At 38.9% G+C, this 17,292-nt stretch overlaps 1 protein-coding gene across 2 annotated transcripts; it reads left to right on the forward strand.

Annotated features, from left to right (window-relative positions):
* The first annotated feature begins 2,666 nt into the window (after positions 1–2,666).
* On the forward strand, positions 2,667–15,368 carry LOC117714051 (cathepsin 8-like). Of its 2 annotated transcripts, none has more exons than XM_034510665.1 (7): positions 2,667–2,792; positions 10,056–10,178; positions 10,265–10,411; positions 11,932–12,156; positions 12,598–12,760; positions 14,181–14,298; positions 15,269–15,368. In XM_034510665.1, the coding sequence occupies exons 1-7, from the start codon at positions 2,667–2,669 to the stop codon at positions 15,366–15,368; spliced, it is 1,002 nt and encodes a 333-aa protein (XP_034366556.1). The 2 variants fall into 2 exon arrangements, with proteins under 2 accessions (XP_034366556.1, XP_034366558.1); XM_034510667.1 differs by having other exon boundaries at positions 10,059–10,178.
* The last annotated feature ends 1,924 nt before the right edge of the window (positions 15,369–17,292 follow it).

Raw genomic sequence — 17,292 nt, forward strand, 5'->3', positions numbered from 1 at the left:
ATGCACTCAATGATATATGGATATTAGCCCAAAAGCTTGGAATACCCAAGATACAATTCACAGACCACATCCACATGAAGCTAAAGAAGAAGAAAGACAAAAGTGTAGATGATTCTGTCCTTCTTAGAATAGGGAATAAAATACTCACAGGAGGAAATAAGGAGGCAAAGTGTGGAGCAGAGACTGAAGGAAAGGCTATCCAGAAACTGTCCCACCTGGGATCCATTCCATATAGAGTCACCAAACCCAGACACTATTATGGATGCCAAGAAGTGCTTTCTGACAGGAGCCTGAAATAGCTATCTCCTGACAGTCTCTACTAGAGCCTGACAAATACAGAGTTAGGTACTAACAGCCAACCATTGGACTGAGCATGGAGTCCCCAATTGAGAAGTTAGAGAAAGGACTGAAGGAGCTGAAGGAGTTTTCAACCCCATATGAAGAACAGCAATAACAAGCAACCAGACCCTCCAAAGCACCCAGGGACTAAACTACCAACCAAAGAGTACACATGGAGTAACCCATGGCTCCAGTCACATGTGTAGATGAGGATGGCCTTGTTGGGCATCAATGGGATAAGAGGCCCTTGGTCCTGTTAAGACTCGATGTCTCAGTGTAGATGAATGCCAGGGTGGGAAGGTGGGAGTGGGTGTATGGGTGAGCACCCTCATACAAGCAAGGGAATAGTGGATGGAATAGAGGGTTTCAGAAGGGTAAACTAGGAAAGGGGATAACATTTGAAATGTAAGTAAAGAAAGTATCCAATAAAATAAAAGAAAAAAACTGACTTTCTGTAATCCAAATGAAATTGAATGCCCAAAAAGTAGTTTGACCCTTCCTTAGAAAGGAACACATCACTAAAATAAACATGATCCAGTATATTACATTGTAAGCTAAAAAAGAGAGAATATTGGGCTGTAGGCAAGCCTGTGGGACATTTTCTTATTAGTGTTTTATTGAGGGAGCAGTAGGGGTATCTCACAATGGATGAAGCCATTCTTGGTGTGGCTGTCCTGGGTTTTATTAGAAAGCAGGCTGAGTAAGCCATGATGAACAAGCCAATAATCAGCACTCCTTCATGGGCTCTGAGTCATCTCCTGCCTCCAGGTTATTGCCCTACTTGTGTTCCTGTCTTGACTTCCTTTGGAGATGAACTGTAAGATGGAAGAGGAAGCAGAACAAACCCTTTCCTTCTCGTTTCTTTTGTCAGGATGTTTAATCACAGCAATAGTAACACTAAGATATTCCTTGACTAAAATTCCATACAGCTTTACCACATTTTTCTTAAGCCATTTAGGAGTGAAAAGTATCAAGTATCTTGTTATGCAAGGAAGAAAGTCTGGTTCTCTTCCTTCCTCTGTTATGATCCACAGGGTCAACTCTGCACCATCTATTGAGGCTGCCCACACCCCACCCTTTAGCACAGGTGGGATCAGATCTTTTTATGTGTCCCATAACCTGGAGGCCTAATCCAGTTACCATCATAGCAAATTAGAAGAAGGGCAAGACTGACTTCCTGGCCTGAAACTGTATTTAAAGCTCAAGTAAAGTAGAGCAGTGCCAGATCCTGCGATCTCAGCCACATCTGAAGATCTGAGTTTGTGGAGTGCATAACAACATTAGAAGTCTTCCCGGTAAGGTCCTACCTCATCTAAGACAGAACAGGAAGTGACACTGGATAAGAAAACTGTTTGGGAGAATCTGGCAAAATCTCCAGGAATGAGGCTATTTTCTCAATTTCTGTAGTCTTAGTCTTTGGTGTTGGAAGAAGGTCGAAAAAATAAGGAGCATAACAGACCCTACATGGTTAATGTGACATTGTTCCCTTAAATTAAAATTCTGAGGATTTTTGCATAGAGAGCAAGAGCTGGTCCCTGGTGCCTCAGGTATCATGTCTATCCCCTTGTATATTGCCACTCATAAACTACAATTCTTCATTGACATGTGCAAAAGTACTGGCAGATGACATAGCTCTCATTAGGCCTTATAGTGAGTGTTATTTGAAAGGCACATTAAGTAATGATTTGAATCCTGTGAGTGACTATCTTTTGTATATCAGTACAGTGGTATCCAGTGGCTTTTCCTTGTGATCCTTTTATCACTGACATAGTGGATATTGCATGTAGTCACAAAGACAGAATCAAGGGAATAGTATTGATTTCATCTACATTTTCAATGGTCAGGAGCTGAGAAATTTTTCATTCAAGATGTGAGTTTTCAAGACAAGCCCACAAGATAGGGCTATGAAAGTAATTTGGCCACAGCTCTCTGGGTTGCCTTGTGCTTACAATCAAATGGCACATAAGTTCATACAAATCCATGTCATACATCCCTGACTGCCTAACACTTCAACTTTGAGGTTCATGTACATCTTCCTGGTAATGTACGTTTGCAATACACAGACTGCATTGACTGTTTCTACTCCTAGAATTTGGGACACATGCTGTGCATTTTGGTGGAGCAACTAAATATCATCCATGGAATCTTTAACCCCAAGTGTATATTTATCCATTTTCAAAACCAATGGGGAGATATTTGAAAAAATACTTCAAGTAATTTTATCTAACACTTAAGTCTTTATTTTTCAGAATGCAGTGAAAGGCATTTTGGAAAAGCTGCAATTTGCAATCTTTATTTCCCTTCCTTATTGTCTAGGTGCTTCAGGCATGAGTCTGGCTGTCTTTCTGGCCATCCTCTGCTTGGGAGTGGCCGATGCTACTCAATCATCTGATCCCAGTTTGGATTCTGAATGGCAGAAGTGGAAGACAAAATATGACAAAAGCTACAGCCTGGTTTGTAACATGAACACTATTCAGTCAGACCCCATGGAGGATGGTTCTTTTTAATTATTACTATTGTTATTATTGTTTTACACTCCAGATTTTATTCCATCCTCAGACTGTTCCACATTCCATACCTTCTCCCCATTAACCTGTCTCTGAGAGGATGTCCCCACCCCTCATCCCCCACCCCACCTGACCTCTAAACTCCCTGGGACCCCTAGTCTCTTGAAGATTAGGTGCATCATTTTTGATTGACCACAGACCTGTCAGTCCTCTGCTGTATGTCTTAAGGGATGTCATATCAGCTAGTGTATGCTACGTTTTTGGTGGCCCAGTGTTTGAAAGATCTCAGGGTTCCAGATTAATTGAGATTGCTGGTCCTCCTCCAGTGTAGCACGCCTCCTTGGCTTCTTCCAACCTTTCTCTAATTCAACCACAGGGGTCAGCAGCTTCTGTCCCTTGGTTGGGCACAAATATCTGCATCTGACTCTATCAGCTGCTTGTATGGTCTTTGGGAGGGCAGTTATACTAGGTTTCTTTTTGTGAGCACTCCATAGCTTCAGTAATAGTGTCAACCCTTGGGACCTTTCGTTGAGAAGGATCCCACTTTGGGCCTGTCATTGGACCTTCTTTTCTTCAGGCTATTCTCCATTTCCATCCCTCCAGTTCTTTCAGACAGGAACAATTATGAGTCAGAGTTTGACTGTGGGATGGCAACCCAATCCTTCATTTGATGCCCTGTCTTCCTGCTGAAGGTGGGCTCTATAAGTTCGCTCTCCCCACTGTCAGGTATTTCATCTAATGTACCTCCCTTTGAGTCCTGAGAGTCTCTCACCCCCCAGGTAACTTGTGCATTCTGGAGAGTCTCCCCAACCTCCTACCTCTGTAGGTTGCCTGTCTCCATACTTTCTGCTGGCCCTCAAGGCTTCAGTCCTTTTCTCTCACCCAATACCAGATCAGGATCCCCTCTCCACAACACCCTTGTCCACTTGCCATCCCAGGTCCCTCCCTCCCTCCTTCCCTACTTGTGATGGCTTTCTTCTCCCTCCAACGTGTAGCTGAGTCATCCTCACTTGTGTTCTTCACCTTGTTGACCTTTTTAAGTTCTGTGAACTATATCTTGTGTATTCTGGTGGTGTTTGTTTGTTTTGTTTTGTTTTTTGTTTGCTTGGGTTTTTTTTTTTTTTTTTTTTTTTGCTAATGTCCACTTATTAGTGAGTACATACCACACATGTCCTTTTGGGGCTGAGTTACCTCACTCAGGATGATATTTTCTAGTTCCTTCCATTTGCCTACAAAACTCAGGATGTCCTTGTTCTTAATAGCTAAGTAGTATTCCATTGCATAAATGAAACACATTTTCTGTATCCATTCTTCTGTCCTGGGACATCTGGATGTTTCCAGCTTCTGGCTATCACAAATAAAGCTGCTATGAATATTGTGGAAGAGGTGCCCCTGTGGCACAGCGGGGCATCTCTTGGGTCTATTCCTAAGACTGATATTGCTGCGTCTTCAGGTAGATCTACTTCCAATTCTTTGAGGAACCTCCAGACTGATTTCAGAGTAGTTGTACCAGTTTGCAATCCCACCAACAATGTTGGAGTGTTCCTCTTTCTCCACATCCTTGTCAACATGTGTTGCAAACTGAGGTTTTGATCTTAGTCATTCTGATTGGTGTAGGGTGAAATCTCAGGGTCATTTTGAGTTGCATTTCTCTGATCACTAAGGACTTTGAAAATTTCTTTAGGTGCTTCTCAGCCATTTAAGATTCCTTTGTTGTGAATTCTTGATTTAGTTTTATACCCCATTTTTTGATTGGGTTGTTTGGTTTGCTGCTGAAAATTCTTGAGTTTTTAATATATTTTGGATATTAGCTCTCTATTGGATATGGGGCTAGTGAAGATTTTTCTCCATCTGCAGGTTGCCAATTTGTCTTGTTGACTATGTTCTTTGCCTTACAGAAGTTTTTCGGTTTCATGAGGTCTCATGTATCAATTTTTGATCTTAGAGCATGAGCCATTGGAGTTCTGTTTAGGAAATCCCCCCTCCCCCGTGCCAATTAGTTCAAAGCTCTTTCTTCTCTCTTTCTCTTCTATTAGATTCAGTGTATCTAGTTTTATGTTGAGATATTTTCTAGTTTTATGTTGAGATATTTGATCCACTTGGACTTCAGCTTTGTGCAAGGTGACAAATATGGGTCTATTTTCATTTTCTACATACAGACAGCCAGTTAGACCAGCACCATATATTGAAGATGCCTTTTTTCAAGTGTATATTTTTGGCATCTTTGTTAAAGATCAATTGTCCATGAGTGTGTAGTTCTGTTTCTGTGTCTTCAATTGTATTCCACTGATTAACCTGTCTGTCTCTGTACCAATACCATGAAGTTTTTTTTGTCACTATTCCTCTGTAGCAAAGCTTGAGGTCAGGGATGGTGATTCCGCCAACCACTCTTTTATTAAGAATTGTTTTTGTTACTCTGTTTTTTTGCCTTTCCAGATGAATTTGAGAATTGCTTTTTCCATGTCTTTGAAGAATTGTGTTAGGATTTTTGATGTGGATTGCATTGAATCTGTAGATTGCCTTTAGTAGGATGGCCAAATTTACTGTATTAATTCTGCCAATCCATGAGCATGGAAGATCTCTCTATTTTCTGAAATCTTCAATTTCTTTCTTAAGAGACTTGAAGTTATTGTCATACAGATCTTTCATTTGTTTAGTTAAGTTTACCCCCAAGATATTTTCTATTATTTGTGGCTATTGTGAAGGAAGTGTTTTTTTTCCTAATCTCTTTTCTCAGCCTGTTATCATTGTATAAAGAAATACTACAGATTTATTTCAGTTAATTTTATATCTGTTCACTTTGCTGAAGTTGTTTATCATCTGGAGAAGTTCTCTGGTAGAATTTTTGGGGTCTCTTATGTATACTATCATATCATCTGCAAATAGTGATACTTTTTTTACCTTTGCCAATTTGTATCCCCTTGATGTGTTTTTTTGTCTTATTGTTCTAGCTAGCACTTCAAGCACTATATTAAATAGATATGGGGAGAATGGGCATCCTTGTCTTGTCCCTGATTTTAGTGTGATTTCTTCAAGTATGTCTCCATTTAATTTGACATTGGTTGTTGGTTTGCAGTAAATTGCTTTATTATGTTTAGGTATGGACCATGAATTCCTGATTTGTCCAATACTTTGACATGAAGGTGTGTTGTATTTTGTGAAATACTTTTTCTGCCTCTAAGGAGATGACCATGTGATTTTTTTTCTTTGAGTTTGTTTATTTTTTTCTTTTTTCTTTTTTTTTCTTTTCTTTTTTTTTTTTGTTTTTTTTTTTTTGTTTTGTTTTTGTTTTTGTTTTTCGAGACAGGGTTTCTCTGTATAGCCTTGGCTGTCCTGGAACTCACTCTGTAGACCAGGCTGGCCTTGAACTCAGAAATCCGCCTGCCTTTGCCTCCCAAGTGCTGGGATTAAAGGCGTGCACCACTACTGCCTGGCTTTGAGTTTGTTTATATAGTTACATAAATGGATTTTCATTTATTGAACCAACCTCTCATCCCTGAGATGAAGCCTACTTGGTTGTGGTGAATGATGGTTTTGATGTGTTCTTGGATTTGGTTTGCAAAAATTTTATTGAGTATTTTGCATAGATATTCATAAGCAAGATTGGTCTGAAGTTTTCTTTTTTGGTAGGATCCTTATGTGGTTTAGGTATCAGAGTAATTGTGGCTTCATAGAATGAGTTAGGCAGTGTTCCTTCTGTTTCTATTTTATGGAACAGTTTGAGGAATATTGGTATCGGGACTTCTTTGAAGATCTGGTAGAATTTTGCACTAAATCCATCTGTCCCTGGGCTTTTTTTGGCTGGTAGGTTTATAATAACTTCTTCTATTTCCTTGTGCAACATAGGCCTGTTTAGATAGTTTACATGCTCTTGATTTAACCTTGGTATGTGGTATCTGCATAGAAAATCATTTTTTTCATCTAGATTTTCCAGTTTTGTTGAATATAGGCTTTTATAGTAGGATCTGATGATTTTTTTTTAATTTCCTCTGTTTCCGTTGTTATGTGTCCCTTTTCAGTTCTGAATTTGTTAATTTGGATACTGCATAGTTTGGCTAGATGTTTATCTATCTTGTTGATTCTCTCAAAGAGCCAACTTTTGGTTTTGTTGATTCTTTGTATTGTTCTCTTTGTTTCTATTTGGTTGATTTCAGCCCTGAGTTTGACTATTTCCTGCCTTATACACTTGTGTGAGTTTGCTTCTTTTTGTCATGGAGCTCTCAGGTGTGCTTTTAAGTTGTTAGTGTAAGATCTCTCCAGTTTTTTTTTTTTACCAGGGCACTTAGTGCTATGAATTTTCCTTTTAGCACTGCATCATTGTGTCCCATAAGTTTGGGAATGATGTGTCAAGATTTTCATGAAATTCTTAAAGTTCTTTAATTTTTTTCTTTTAATTTCTTCCCTGACCAAGTTATCATTGTGTAGAGAGTTGTTCAGTTTCCAGTGTATGTGGGCCTTCTGTTGTTTTTGCTGCTATTGAAGACCAGCTTTAGGCCATAGTGATCTGATAGGATGTGTGAGTTTATTTCAATCTTCTTGTATTGGTTGAGCATGTTTTATGACTAATTATATGGCCAATTTTGGAGAAGGTACCATAACATGCTGAGAAGAAGGTATATTCTTTTGTTTTAGGGTGAAATGTTCTGTAGATATCTGTTAAATCCATTTGGTTCATAACCTCTATTAGTTTCATTGTGTCTTTGTTTAGTTTCTGTTTCAATGAGCTGTCCATTTGTGAGAGTGGAGTGTTGAAGACTCCCTCTATTATTGTGTGGGGTGCAATGTGTGTTTTGAGCTTAAGTTAGTTTCTTTTTATGAATGTGGGTGCCCTTGCATTTGGTGCATAGATGTTCAGAATTAAGACTTTCTCTTGGTGAATTTTCCCTTTGATGAACATAAAGTGTCCTTCCTCATCATGCTTGATAACTTTTTGTTGAAAGTTTATTTTATTGGATATTAGAATGGCAACTCCAGCTTCTTTCCTGGGACCATTTGCTTGGAAGACCTCTTTCCATCCTTTTACTCTGAGATAGAGTCTGTCTTTGTTATTGGGGTTTGTTTGTTGTATGCAGCAAAATGCTTGATCTTGTTTGCATATCCAATCCATAGCTTATATCTTTTATATATGAGTTGAGTCCATCAGTATTGAGAGATATTAAAGAAAGACCACTGTTGGTTTCTGATATGTTTGCTTTTGTAGGTGGCTTTATGTGCTTGTAGTTCTCTCCATTTTGCTTTGTTGTGAGATGTTTAATATCTTGTTCTTTCTTTGGTGTAGGTGCCTTCCTTGTGTTTGAGTTTTCCTTCTAGGATCCTCTGTAGGGTTGGATCAGTACATAGATACTGTTTGAATTTGTATTTGTACTGGGATATTTTGTTTTCTCCATCTATGTTGATTGAGAGTTTTGCTGGGTATAGAAGCCTGGGCTGGCATTTGTTTTCTCTTAGAATCTGCATGGCCTCTGACCAGGCTCTTTATAATTTCTGTGAGAAGTCTGGTGTAATTCTGATAGGTCTACCTTTGTATGTTGGACATTTTCCCTTGCAGCTTTTAATATTTTTTCTTTGTTCTGTGCATTTAGTGTTTTTATTATTATGTGACAAGAGTATTTTCTTTTCTGATCCCGTTTATTTGGTGTTCTGTAGGCTCCTTGTACCTTTATGGTCATCTCTTTTTTTAGGTTGGGGAAGTTTTCTTCTATGATTTTTTTTTAAAGACATTTTCAGGTCCTTTGAGCAGTGGATCTTCTTTCTCCTCTATTTCAATTATTCTTAGATTTGATTTTTTCATTGTGTCCTGAATTTTCTGGATGCTTTGAGTTAGGAGTTTTTTACATTTTGAATTTTCTTTGACAGTTACGTCACTCTCTTCTACTGTGTCTTCTACACCTGAGATTCTCTCTTCTATTTCCTGTATTGTTTGTGATACTTACATCTATAATTTCTGGCCTCTTTCCTAAGCTTTCCATTTCCAGGTTTGCCTCCATTTCTGTTTTCTTTATTGTTTCTACTTCCTCCTTTTGGTCTTGGATCGATTTATTCAATTCTTTCACCTGTTTACCTATATTTTCCTGTATTTTGTTCAATGAGTTATTGATATACTATTTAAAGGAGTCTATTATCTTAATAAGATAGGACTTTAGGACAGATTCCTGATTTTCAGGAGTGTTGGCGCATTCAGGGCTTGCTGTGGGAGGAGAACTGGGTTCTGATGATGCCCACATATATTGGCTTCTGTTGCTTATGGTCTTGCATTTGCCTCTTGCCATCTGGATATCCTTGGTGTTTGTTGGTCTGAGTGACTCTGTCTGGGGTCTGCCTCTTTTGTTCCTTGGTTGCTGCAGGTTTCTTGGTAGGCCTGTAGCCCTAGCTGTAGCAGACCACCTATGGGGCCTTCCAACTGGGGCTCTTCAGAGGGAAAGAGAAGCTACTGAGCTGTTGCCTTGGCTGCAGTAGATCTCCTGGGAGGCCTTCAGAATGTTAGGACTTCAGTGTAGAAGTCAAGCTGTTGTCCTGAGTGAAGATGTAATCCACCAGGGCCTACGGACTGTGTTTTCTGTTTAGTGTGTGCAGCAGAACTCCAGGGAGGCTTTCAGTCTGTCGGGTCAGTTGCCCTGCTTGCCTTCAAGTGTGGTGTCAACTGCTCTGAGTGCAGCCGATCCTCTAGGATGGCTCAGGGTAGGGTGTCTTCTCAGGAGCAGACCAGCTAGGAATCTACTCCAGCAGAAAGTACCAGGCAGAAGTGGCCGAAGGACAGTAGTATTTTGGAAGGCCGAGTTTGGTGGGTGATGGGTCCCAAGTCCACTGGGCTCCCAGTGGCAGCTCTGGGACTTCAAAGACAGGGGGTTGGGGCAGGGTGGAAGGCTTCTTACCAACTGTTCTGAATGCAGAGGATCCTTTAGGATGGGTCAGGATATGGTGACTTCATGGGAGCAGACCAGCCCCAGCAGAGAGGGGAGAATGGTTCTTGTTGGAATGTATGGGTGCAACACAGCTCAGAGAGACCACTTTTTTTTCTTAAGGAATTGCCCAAGGTCATGTACTACAAGTATAGGATGGTGAGAATTTCTGTTCTTAGATATGTAAAAATGGCTTTTTCTGCAGTGTCCTGAGACTTATCTCATGATCTCTGGCAGTGAGTAGTCCCCTTGATCAGCTTTTGTACAGGTTTACTTATAAAGAAATGTCACACATTATGTGTATTGCCAGGAGGAAGAAAAACAGAAGAGAGCAGTATGGGAAGAAAACATGAAACTGGTCACACAGCATAATATTGAATATGATCAGGGAAAGAAAAACTTCACTATGCAGGTCAATGGGTTTGGTGACATGGTGAGTTTGAGACTGACTGCATCACATTTTTTCCAATTCTTTATATGAAATATTTGGCTTTTTAATGATTCATGTTTTCCTTGAAGACCAGTGAAGAATTAAGGAAAATGCTGACTGATATTCCAGTCCCGAATCTTAGGAAGAAGAAAAATGTCCACCAACCTATTATTGGTTATCTCCCCAAATTTGTGGACTGGAGAAGAAGAGGCTATGTGACTTCTGTGAAGGATCAGGTATAACAGGGGAAAGTAAGTCACTGAGGAGAAAAAAAAATAGCATTGACATCTCTGTATGTGTTGAGTGTAGAGTGAAACACAATTTACTCTTTTTTTAATTTAATTTTTTTACTTATTTACTTTGTTTTTGTTCTTTTGATTTTAATTATTATTTACTTATTTATTTACTTGTTTTTTTTACTTATTCACTTTACATTCAGTACTCTGCTGCCTTCCCAGTCACCTTCTCCCACAATCATTTTCCTTCTCTCTCCCCTTCTAATATGAGCAGGTAGGGGCCCCCTGCCTATCCTACCTCACTAGACTTCAAGTCTTTGTGAAGCTAGGTGCTTTCTTTCCCATTGAGGCCTGACAAGTCAGCCCAGCTAGTAGAACATACCCCACATACATACAACAACCTTTGGGATAGCCCCTGTTCTAGTTGTTCAGAACCCACATAAAGGTCAAGCTGCACATCTGCTACATATGAGTGGGGAGGCCTGGGTGCAGTCTGTGTTCTTTGGTTGGTTGTTCAGTCTCCGAGAGCCCAAGGGTACAGGTTAGTTGACTCAAGTTGGTCTTTCTGTGGGGTAAATGGGACCTCATGAAACTGCAAAGGTTTTGTAAGGCAAAGGATATAGTCAATAGAACAAACCAGCAGCCCACAGAGTGGGAAAGGATGTTCATTAACCCTATATCTGACAGATGGCTAATATACAAAATTTGCAAATAACTCAAGAGTTAGACACCAACAACACCGATAAGCCATTTACAAAATGTGACACAGAACTAAATGGACAATTCTCAACAGAGGAATCTAGAATGGCCAATAAGCACTTAAATGTTCAAAGTCCTTAGTCATCAAGAAAATGCAAATCAAAACAACTATGACATTACACCTTACACCCATCAAGATGGCTAAGATAAAAAATTCAAGAGATAACACATGCTGGGGAGGATGTGGAGCAAGGGGACTAATTTTTCATTGTTGATTGGAGTGCAAACTTGTACAACCACTTTGGAAATCGATTTGGCATTTTCTCAGAAAACTGGGAATATTTCTACTTCAAGACACAGCCATTGTACTCTTGGGCATATACACAAAATATGTTCAAATATCTCATAAAGACAATTTTTCAACTATGTTCATAGCAGCTTTATTCATAATAGCAATAATTCACTTTTAATAACATGTTTCTATTTTGCATATTTCATTTGTTTCTACAATGTATGTGGATAATGTCCATCCACGATTATCTACCTCTATCTAGTGGCCTCCATCCAATCACTCTCCAGAATCTGTGCCTTATTGATTGTTGGTAATAGAAGCCAGACAACTTTATGTCCTGCCTGTATGTTCATACACTTACATGTGCACTCATTGGGGTACAAGCAAGCTGCCAGGTCCCCAAGAAGAATGAAACTTCCTCCCTTGGTACCAATAACCTGCAAACAGCTCATTCTTTGAAACAATGTTCAGCTGTCTGATTTGAGGTTGCTACTTGTTTGTATATAACTATTTTTTCTTCTTTACTTAGGGAAAATGTAATTCTTGTTGGGCTTTTTCTGCGGCTGGTGCCATAGAAGGACAGATGTTCCGGAAAACAGGCAAACTAGTCTCATTGAGTGCACAAAACCTAGTGGACTGTTCTAGAACTGAAGGGAATCGCGGCTGTTATTCAGGCCATACATTCCGTGCTTTAAAATATGTGTGGAAAAATGGAGGTCTGGAGGCTGAGTCAACTTATCCATACGAAGGAAGGGTAAGGAGATTTTCTATGCTATTGTCATTTCAGCCATCTTAAGCAAGAGAAAATTGAAGAAATAACCCAGTCCTCAGAACTCACATTGGAAGTTAGAATCACTGTACATCAAGTTCTCATTATTAGTCTGTGCACACCCTTATGATTAAATGGTTCCATGTAGCTGTTCCTCCTTCTTTGCACACACAGACTATGGAAACCATTCCACATATAATAGGTATTTCTTTCTGTGAAAATTTCTTATGGACAGAAAAATGTCATTGAATACATGAGGTCTGATATTTGTTCTGAATCACTCAATTCATTTCACTTCTTGGGATGTTCTGTAACACCTCAGACTTGGGGATACTCATCTACAAAATGAAGTCTTGTGAGTTTGGCTTGTGCTTCCCTGAAGGTGGATGGAAAGAATTGATTCTCTTACCTTTCTACCTTTTAAAGGAGGGACACTGCCGGTACCTCCCTGAACGTTCTGCTGCTAGAATCACAGGCTTTTCGATTATCTCAAGGACGGAGGAAGCCTTAATGCATGCTGTAGCAACTATAGGGCCCATCTCTGTTGGAATTGATGCTGCACATGAATCTTTCACATTTTATAGGGATGGTAAGCATGTGTTCTTCAGTGGTTCTCAACCTGCAGGTCACAACCCCATTGGAGGTCAAATGATACATCCACAAGTGTTGTATATTAGATATCCTGTATGTTATATATTTACATTATGATTCATAGCAGTAGCAAAATTACAGTTATGAAGTAACAGAAAATAATGTTTGGGAGTCATCAGAACATGAGGAACTGTATTAAATGATAATTAGGATGATTGAGAACAACTCTTGGAGATATAATTAAGAATGCTTGTGAGTCCCTTGCTAGGTTGAGGGACAATATTATTGTGTTTAACATTTGATGCAAATAACTAGTACACAGAGAATAATAACATTCTGCCATGCATGTAAGCCCTTTGCAGCTGAACACCCCAGATCATCTCAGAAAGTGAAATAAACTGGAACCCAGATCATTCTCCTGCATATGAGTACTTCATAATGTATAATAATCCCTATGCTTAAATCATACAACTTTCCTCCATTTGATATATCTTAAGTTATGGAAAGCTTATCTTTCCGGAACTAAATTCTAAAGAGTGCCTTGAGTTATATAATTTTATATTCAATTATGTTTTCTTAGAATGGATTTCTCTTAGTAAAAATGCAAGGAGAAAAGGATTTGTATGTAAGTAGGGTAGTATTTATTAACAAAGTTTTGTTTGTTGTACCTCTGCATTTGAAAGAAAACCTGTCTCAGGATTCCTGTCAACAATGGGTTCTATTTTTATCAATACTTTTGTTTGTTTACATTGCACATGATATCCCTCTTCCCATTTACCCTTACACAGATCCCCATCCCATGTCCTTTACCCCCTTCCACTTTACCTCTATGAGGGTGGTCTTCCACCCATTCACTCACTACAGCCTCGCTGATCTGGCATCACCCTACAGTGAGGCATCAAGCTTCTTTGGGTTCAAAATCTCCCTTCCCATTGATGTCAGATATGGCCATCCTGTGCTACAAATGTAGCTGGAGCTATGGGTCCCTCCTTGTAAACTCTTTTGTTGCTGTTTTTTCTTGGGAGCTCTGGATCATTTTGTTAGTTGATCTTATTTTTCTATGAAGTTGTGATTCCCTTCAACTCTTTGATTCCTTCTCCTAGTACTTTCATTGGGGTCCCACGGTTCAGTCTGATGACTGGTGTAAGTGTCTGCATCTCTATTGGTCAGCTGCTGGTAGAATCTCTCAGGAAACAGCCATACCAGGCTCCTGTCAGCAAGAGCTTTTTGGCATCAGCAATAGAGTCAGATGTTGGTGTCTGCAGTTGGGATAAATCCCCAATAGGGATGGTCTCTGGATGACCTTTCCTTTTCTTACTGGATTTTTTGTTCAATTAGAAAATTCCTTACTTATTTTTATTGGCCATGGTTATTATTAGGTTCCTGGTACTTCTTACATATCTGATTTTATTTTCCAGGTATTTATTATGAGCCAAAATGTGGGAGTAATACAGTCAACCATGCTGTTCTGCTAGTTGGCTATGGCTATGAAGGAAGAGAGTCAGATGGCAGAAAATACTGGCTGATAAAGAACAGGTATAAACTGCAAATATTTATATTTAAGTTTCTGAATGAGTTTTTTTCTTGTAGTCAAAATGGGGATAAATTTCCCCACAAATGGTTTCCTACATACATTAAACAACTTCCTTTTACTTTGTGATCAATTGTATGTATGCCGTATGCCTACTTGCATGTGTGCGTGTGTACATGTGTGTGTGTGTGTGTGTGTGTGTGTGTTTGTATTTCCAATGTTGAGATCAGTTGTTTCCTTAGATTCGCCCAGATAGCCAGCATATTTCACTGATTCTAGAGGTTACTATCTTGTGTAGTTTCTTAACCAGCTTCTCCAGGTGTGTCTTCACTTCACTGGATTTTAGGCAAGCTGCAATGATAACCTCACTTTAAAAATTATTCTTTTCACTCATGTGAGGATGTTTCTGTGAATTTTCCTTCAATTTGTGAGCAGGTGCCCATGGAGATATGAAAAGGATATTAAATTATCTGAAAATGTAGTTGGAGGAGGCTGTGAGCTGATTGACTTGGGTGCTGAGAAAGGAACTAGTGTACTGTGGAAAAATTCCATATTCTTAGGCAGAGATCCAACTTTAGTCTCTATTCTGGCTTTAAGTAGGATCCTGGAATTGAACTCCAGTCCTTTCTCTTTTGTGACCAAGATTCGACCCCATGAACACTGTGGCTGGGCAAACAACTTATAGTATGTGAGTTGTTCAGATTTAGTCACTGTTTTCCTTGAATACTAATATGTTTGAGACATTGATTTTTTAAAGCTGCCATATTATGTCTGTGCCATCAGTGGGTTGAAAAATAACCTGATTTTTTCACTACTGTGAATTTCACAATCATATGTGACATAACCTTTGATTCTGAGAAGTTGATATTCGGCATTTTCTGATCATTGTGTTAAGTAAGTAATAACATGGGGTTATTGTAATGAATACACTGTTCTTTGTTCTTTCTACTAAATGGGAAATATGGATCCTTTCAGTCATGGTGAAGAATGGGGTATGAATGGCTACATGAAGATTGCCAGAGGCAGGAACAACCATTGTGGAATTGCTACATATGCCGTCTACCCCAGAGTGTAAGCTTCCTGATGGTAACAAAGAAGAATTAGAGTGGAGACCACCTGTAAAGTGGAGATGCTTCCTATTTACCATGATCAGCCTCTGCTGCATGGATACAGCACATGAGTTACTGTAGAACATGATGCGTTGTGAATTCTGTTATGTGATTACTCCAGTAAGACATGACGGCTACTCTAAATTAAACACATCACTAATTTGTATTTGATTCCCATAATAACTTGATTTCGTTTTTGTTTAATGATTACACAAAACAATATATCTAAAAAAGTTTAAGTTCAAATGTAATGTCTGTCTTCTTTTCATTTTGGAAGCTGTGACTTTTAAATTTTATGTGGTACATTTTGTTTAATAAATGTTTTAGTTAAAATAGTATTACATTACCCCTTTTATTTTTCTTTCTCAAACTCCTCCCAGATCTCCTCCCTCTAACTCCTCACTTATCTCCCACCCTCATTTTCTCTCACATTGATTGTTTTATTTTGATGATTATCATATATACATATATGTAAATATGTATATATCCACAAATACATATTAAAGCCTGCTGAATGCTGAATCTTTTTTTGGTCTTTCTGTGTACATGACTTCAGGAATGACTACTTTGTATTGTATAGTTGATTAGAGGTTTGCCCCTGGGAGTGCTCATTCTCTTTTTCTCAGTATTCATAATTCCTGCACTTAAAGCTCAGGGAGCATTGTGAATAAAAGGTCAGATTGATTATGAGCCACTGTATTATGATGTTGAATGTAGTGAGAGTTTATAGAGTAGATGACATGGTTTTCTAGTTATGTTACAGGCCAAAATTATAAACATAATCCAGGGATAGAATCATAGTTCTTTCACTTAGGAAATATGTTAGAGTACTTTATCTAAATTGATAAATTGATGAACTGAATGTCATTTGTACCTCATGCTGTATAATTTACTTAATTGTTATGATTTAATTAATATCTCAGAGAAGGGTTTTTTAATTTTTCATTTTTTATTGGACACAAGAGATGAGATATAATGGGAGGTGTTGTTTCTCTAATTGTTTCTTGATTGTGTCAATAAAGGAGGAGGAAGCCAATTGTTAGGCAAAGAGAAAAAGTGGGACCCATGTATCCCAGAAGGAATGAAGGGACACAGAGAAAGAGGATTTGGACCAGGCTTTGGAATGAGGAGGAAGCTGCAGACATTTAGGTCTTGGGGCACCTAGAGTTTTTAGCCTCTGCTGTGAGTGGGGGGCAAGGAATATGGAGGGTTTTAGTTGATAAGATTAGGGCAAGAAATTCTTCACCCAGCCCCTGAGTTATTTGTCTAGTTTTAAAATAATAAAACTGTCTGATGTTTTCTATCCCTAGAGCTAAGGTGGGCATAAGGAAAAAGAGGACAGCTGGAGCAGTTGTTGAAGGCTTAGAAAAGACAGTCATGGGGGGCTGGGGGAGCCATTACAGCTCTGGGAAAAACAGCCAGTCTGCTGTTGGCTAAGCTAAGTAAGACCAGCAGCAGTTCATCTCAGAGCCTAGCTGGGAGCATTGGTATAGCTTCCAAGAAGGTGGAAGCATGTTTTTAAAAATTGCATAAAATATGAAGTCTGCAATGAGACTGTATTATATGTACAATGATGACATAAATATATTTGCTAATTTTGAATGGGTAACATCTCTAGAGGTCCCACCCTTAGGAAATGATCTATAGGTAATTAATACAGTGACTTTTTATAGTCACATAAGTAACTCAGCATAAAGACATGCATTTGTGTGTTGTTGGTGCTCTTACAGAAAGATGAGTGATCTTCTTTTAGTCAGTTTTTCATTTTTGGTTATAAGTATGTCTATGTTTTTAAATGAGAATTTGTATATCTAATATCACTGTGAATCTTCTTTGTCTCACCTCAATCTTATGCAGCATCTTCCCTGTGACTGTATTGAAGATGTCAGC

Source organism: Arvicanthis niloticus, chromosome 8 (assembly GCF_011762505.2).
Source record: "Arvicanthis niloticus isolate mArvNil1 chromosome 8, mArvNil1.pat.X, whole genome shotgun sequence".
NCBI lineage: Eukaryota > Metazoa > Chordata > Mammalia > Rodentia > Muridae > Arvicanthis > Arvicanthis niloticus.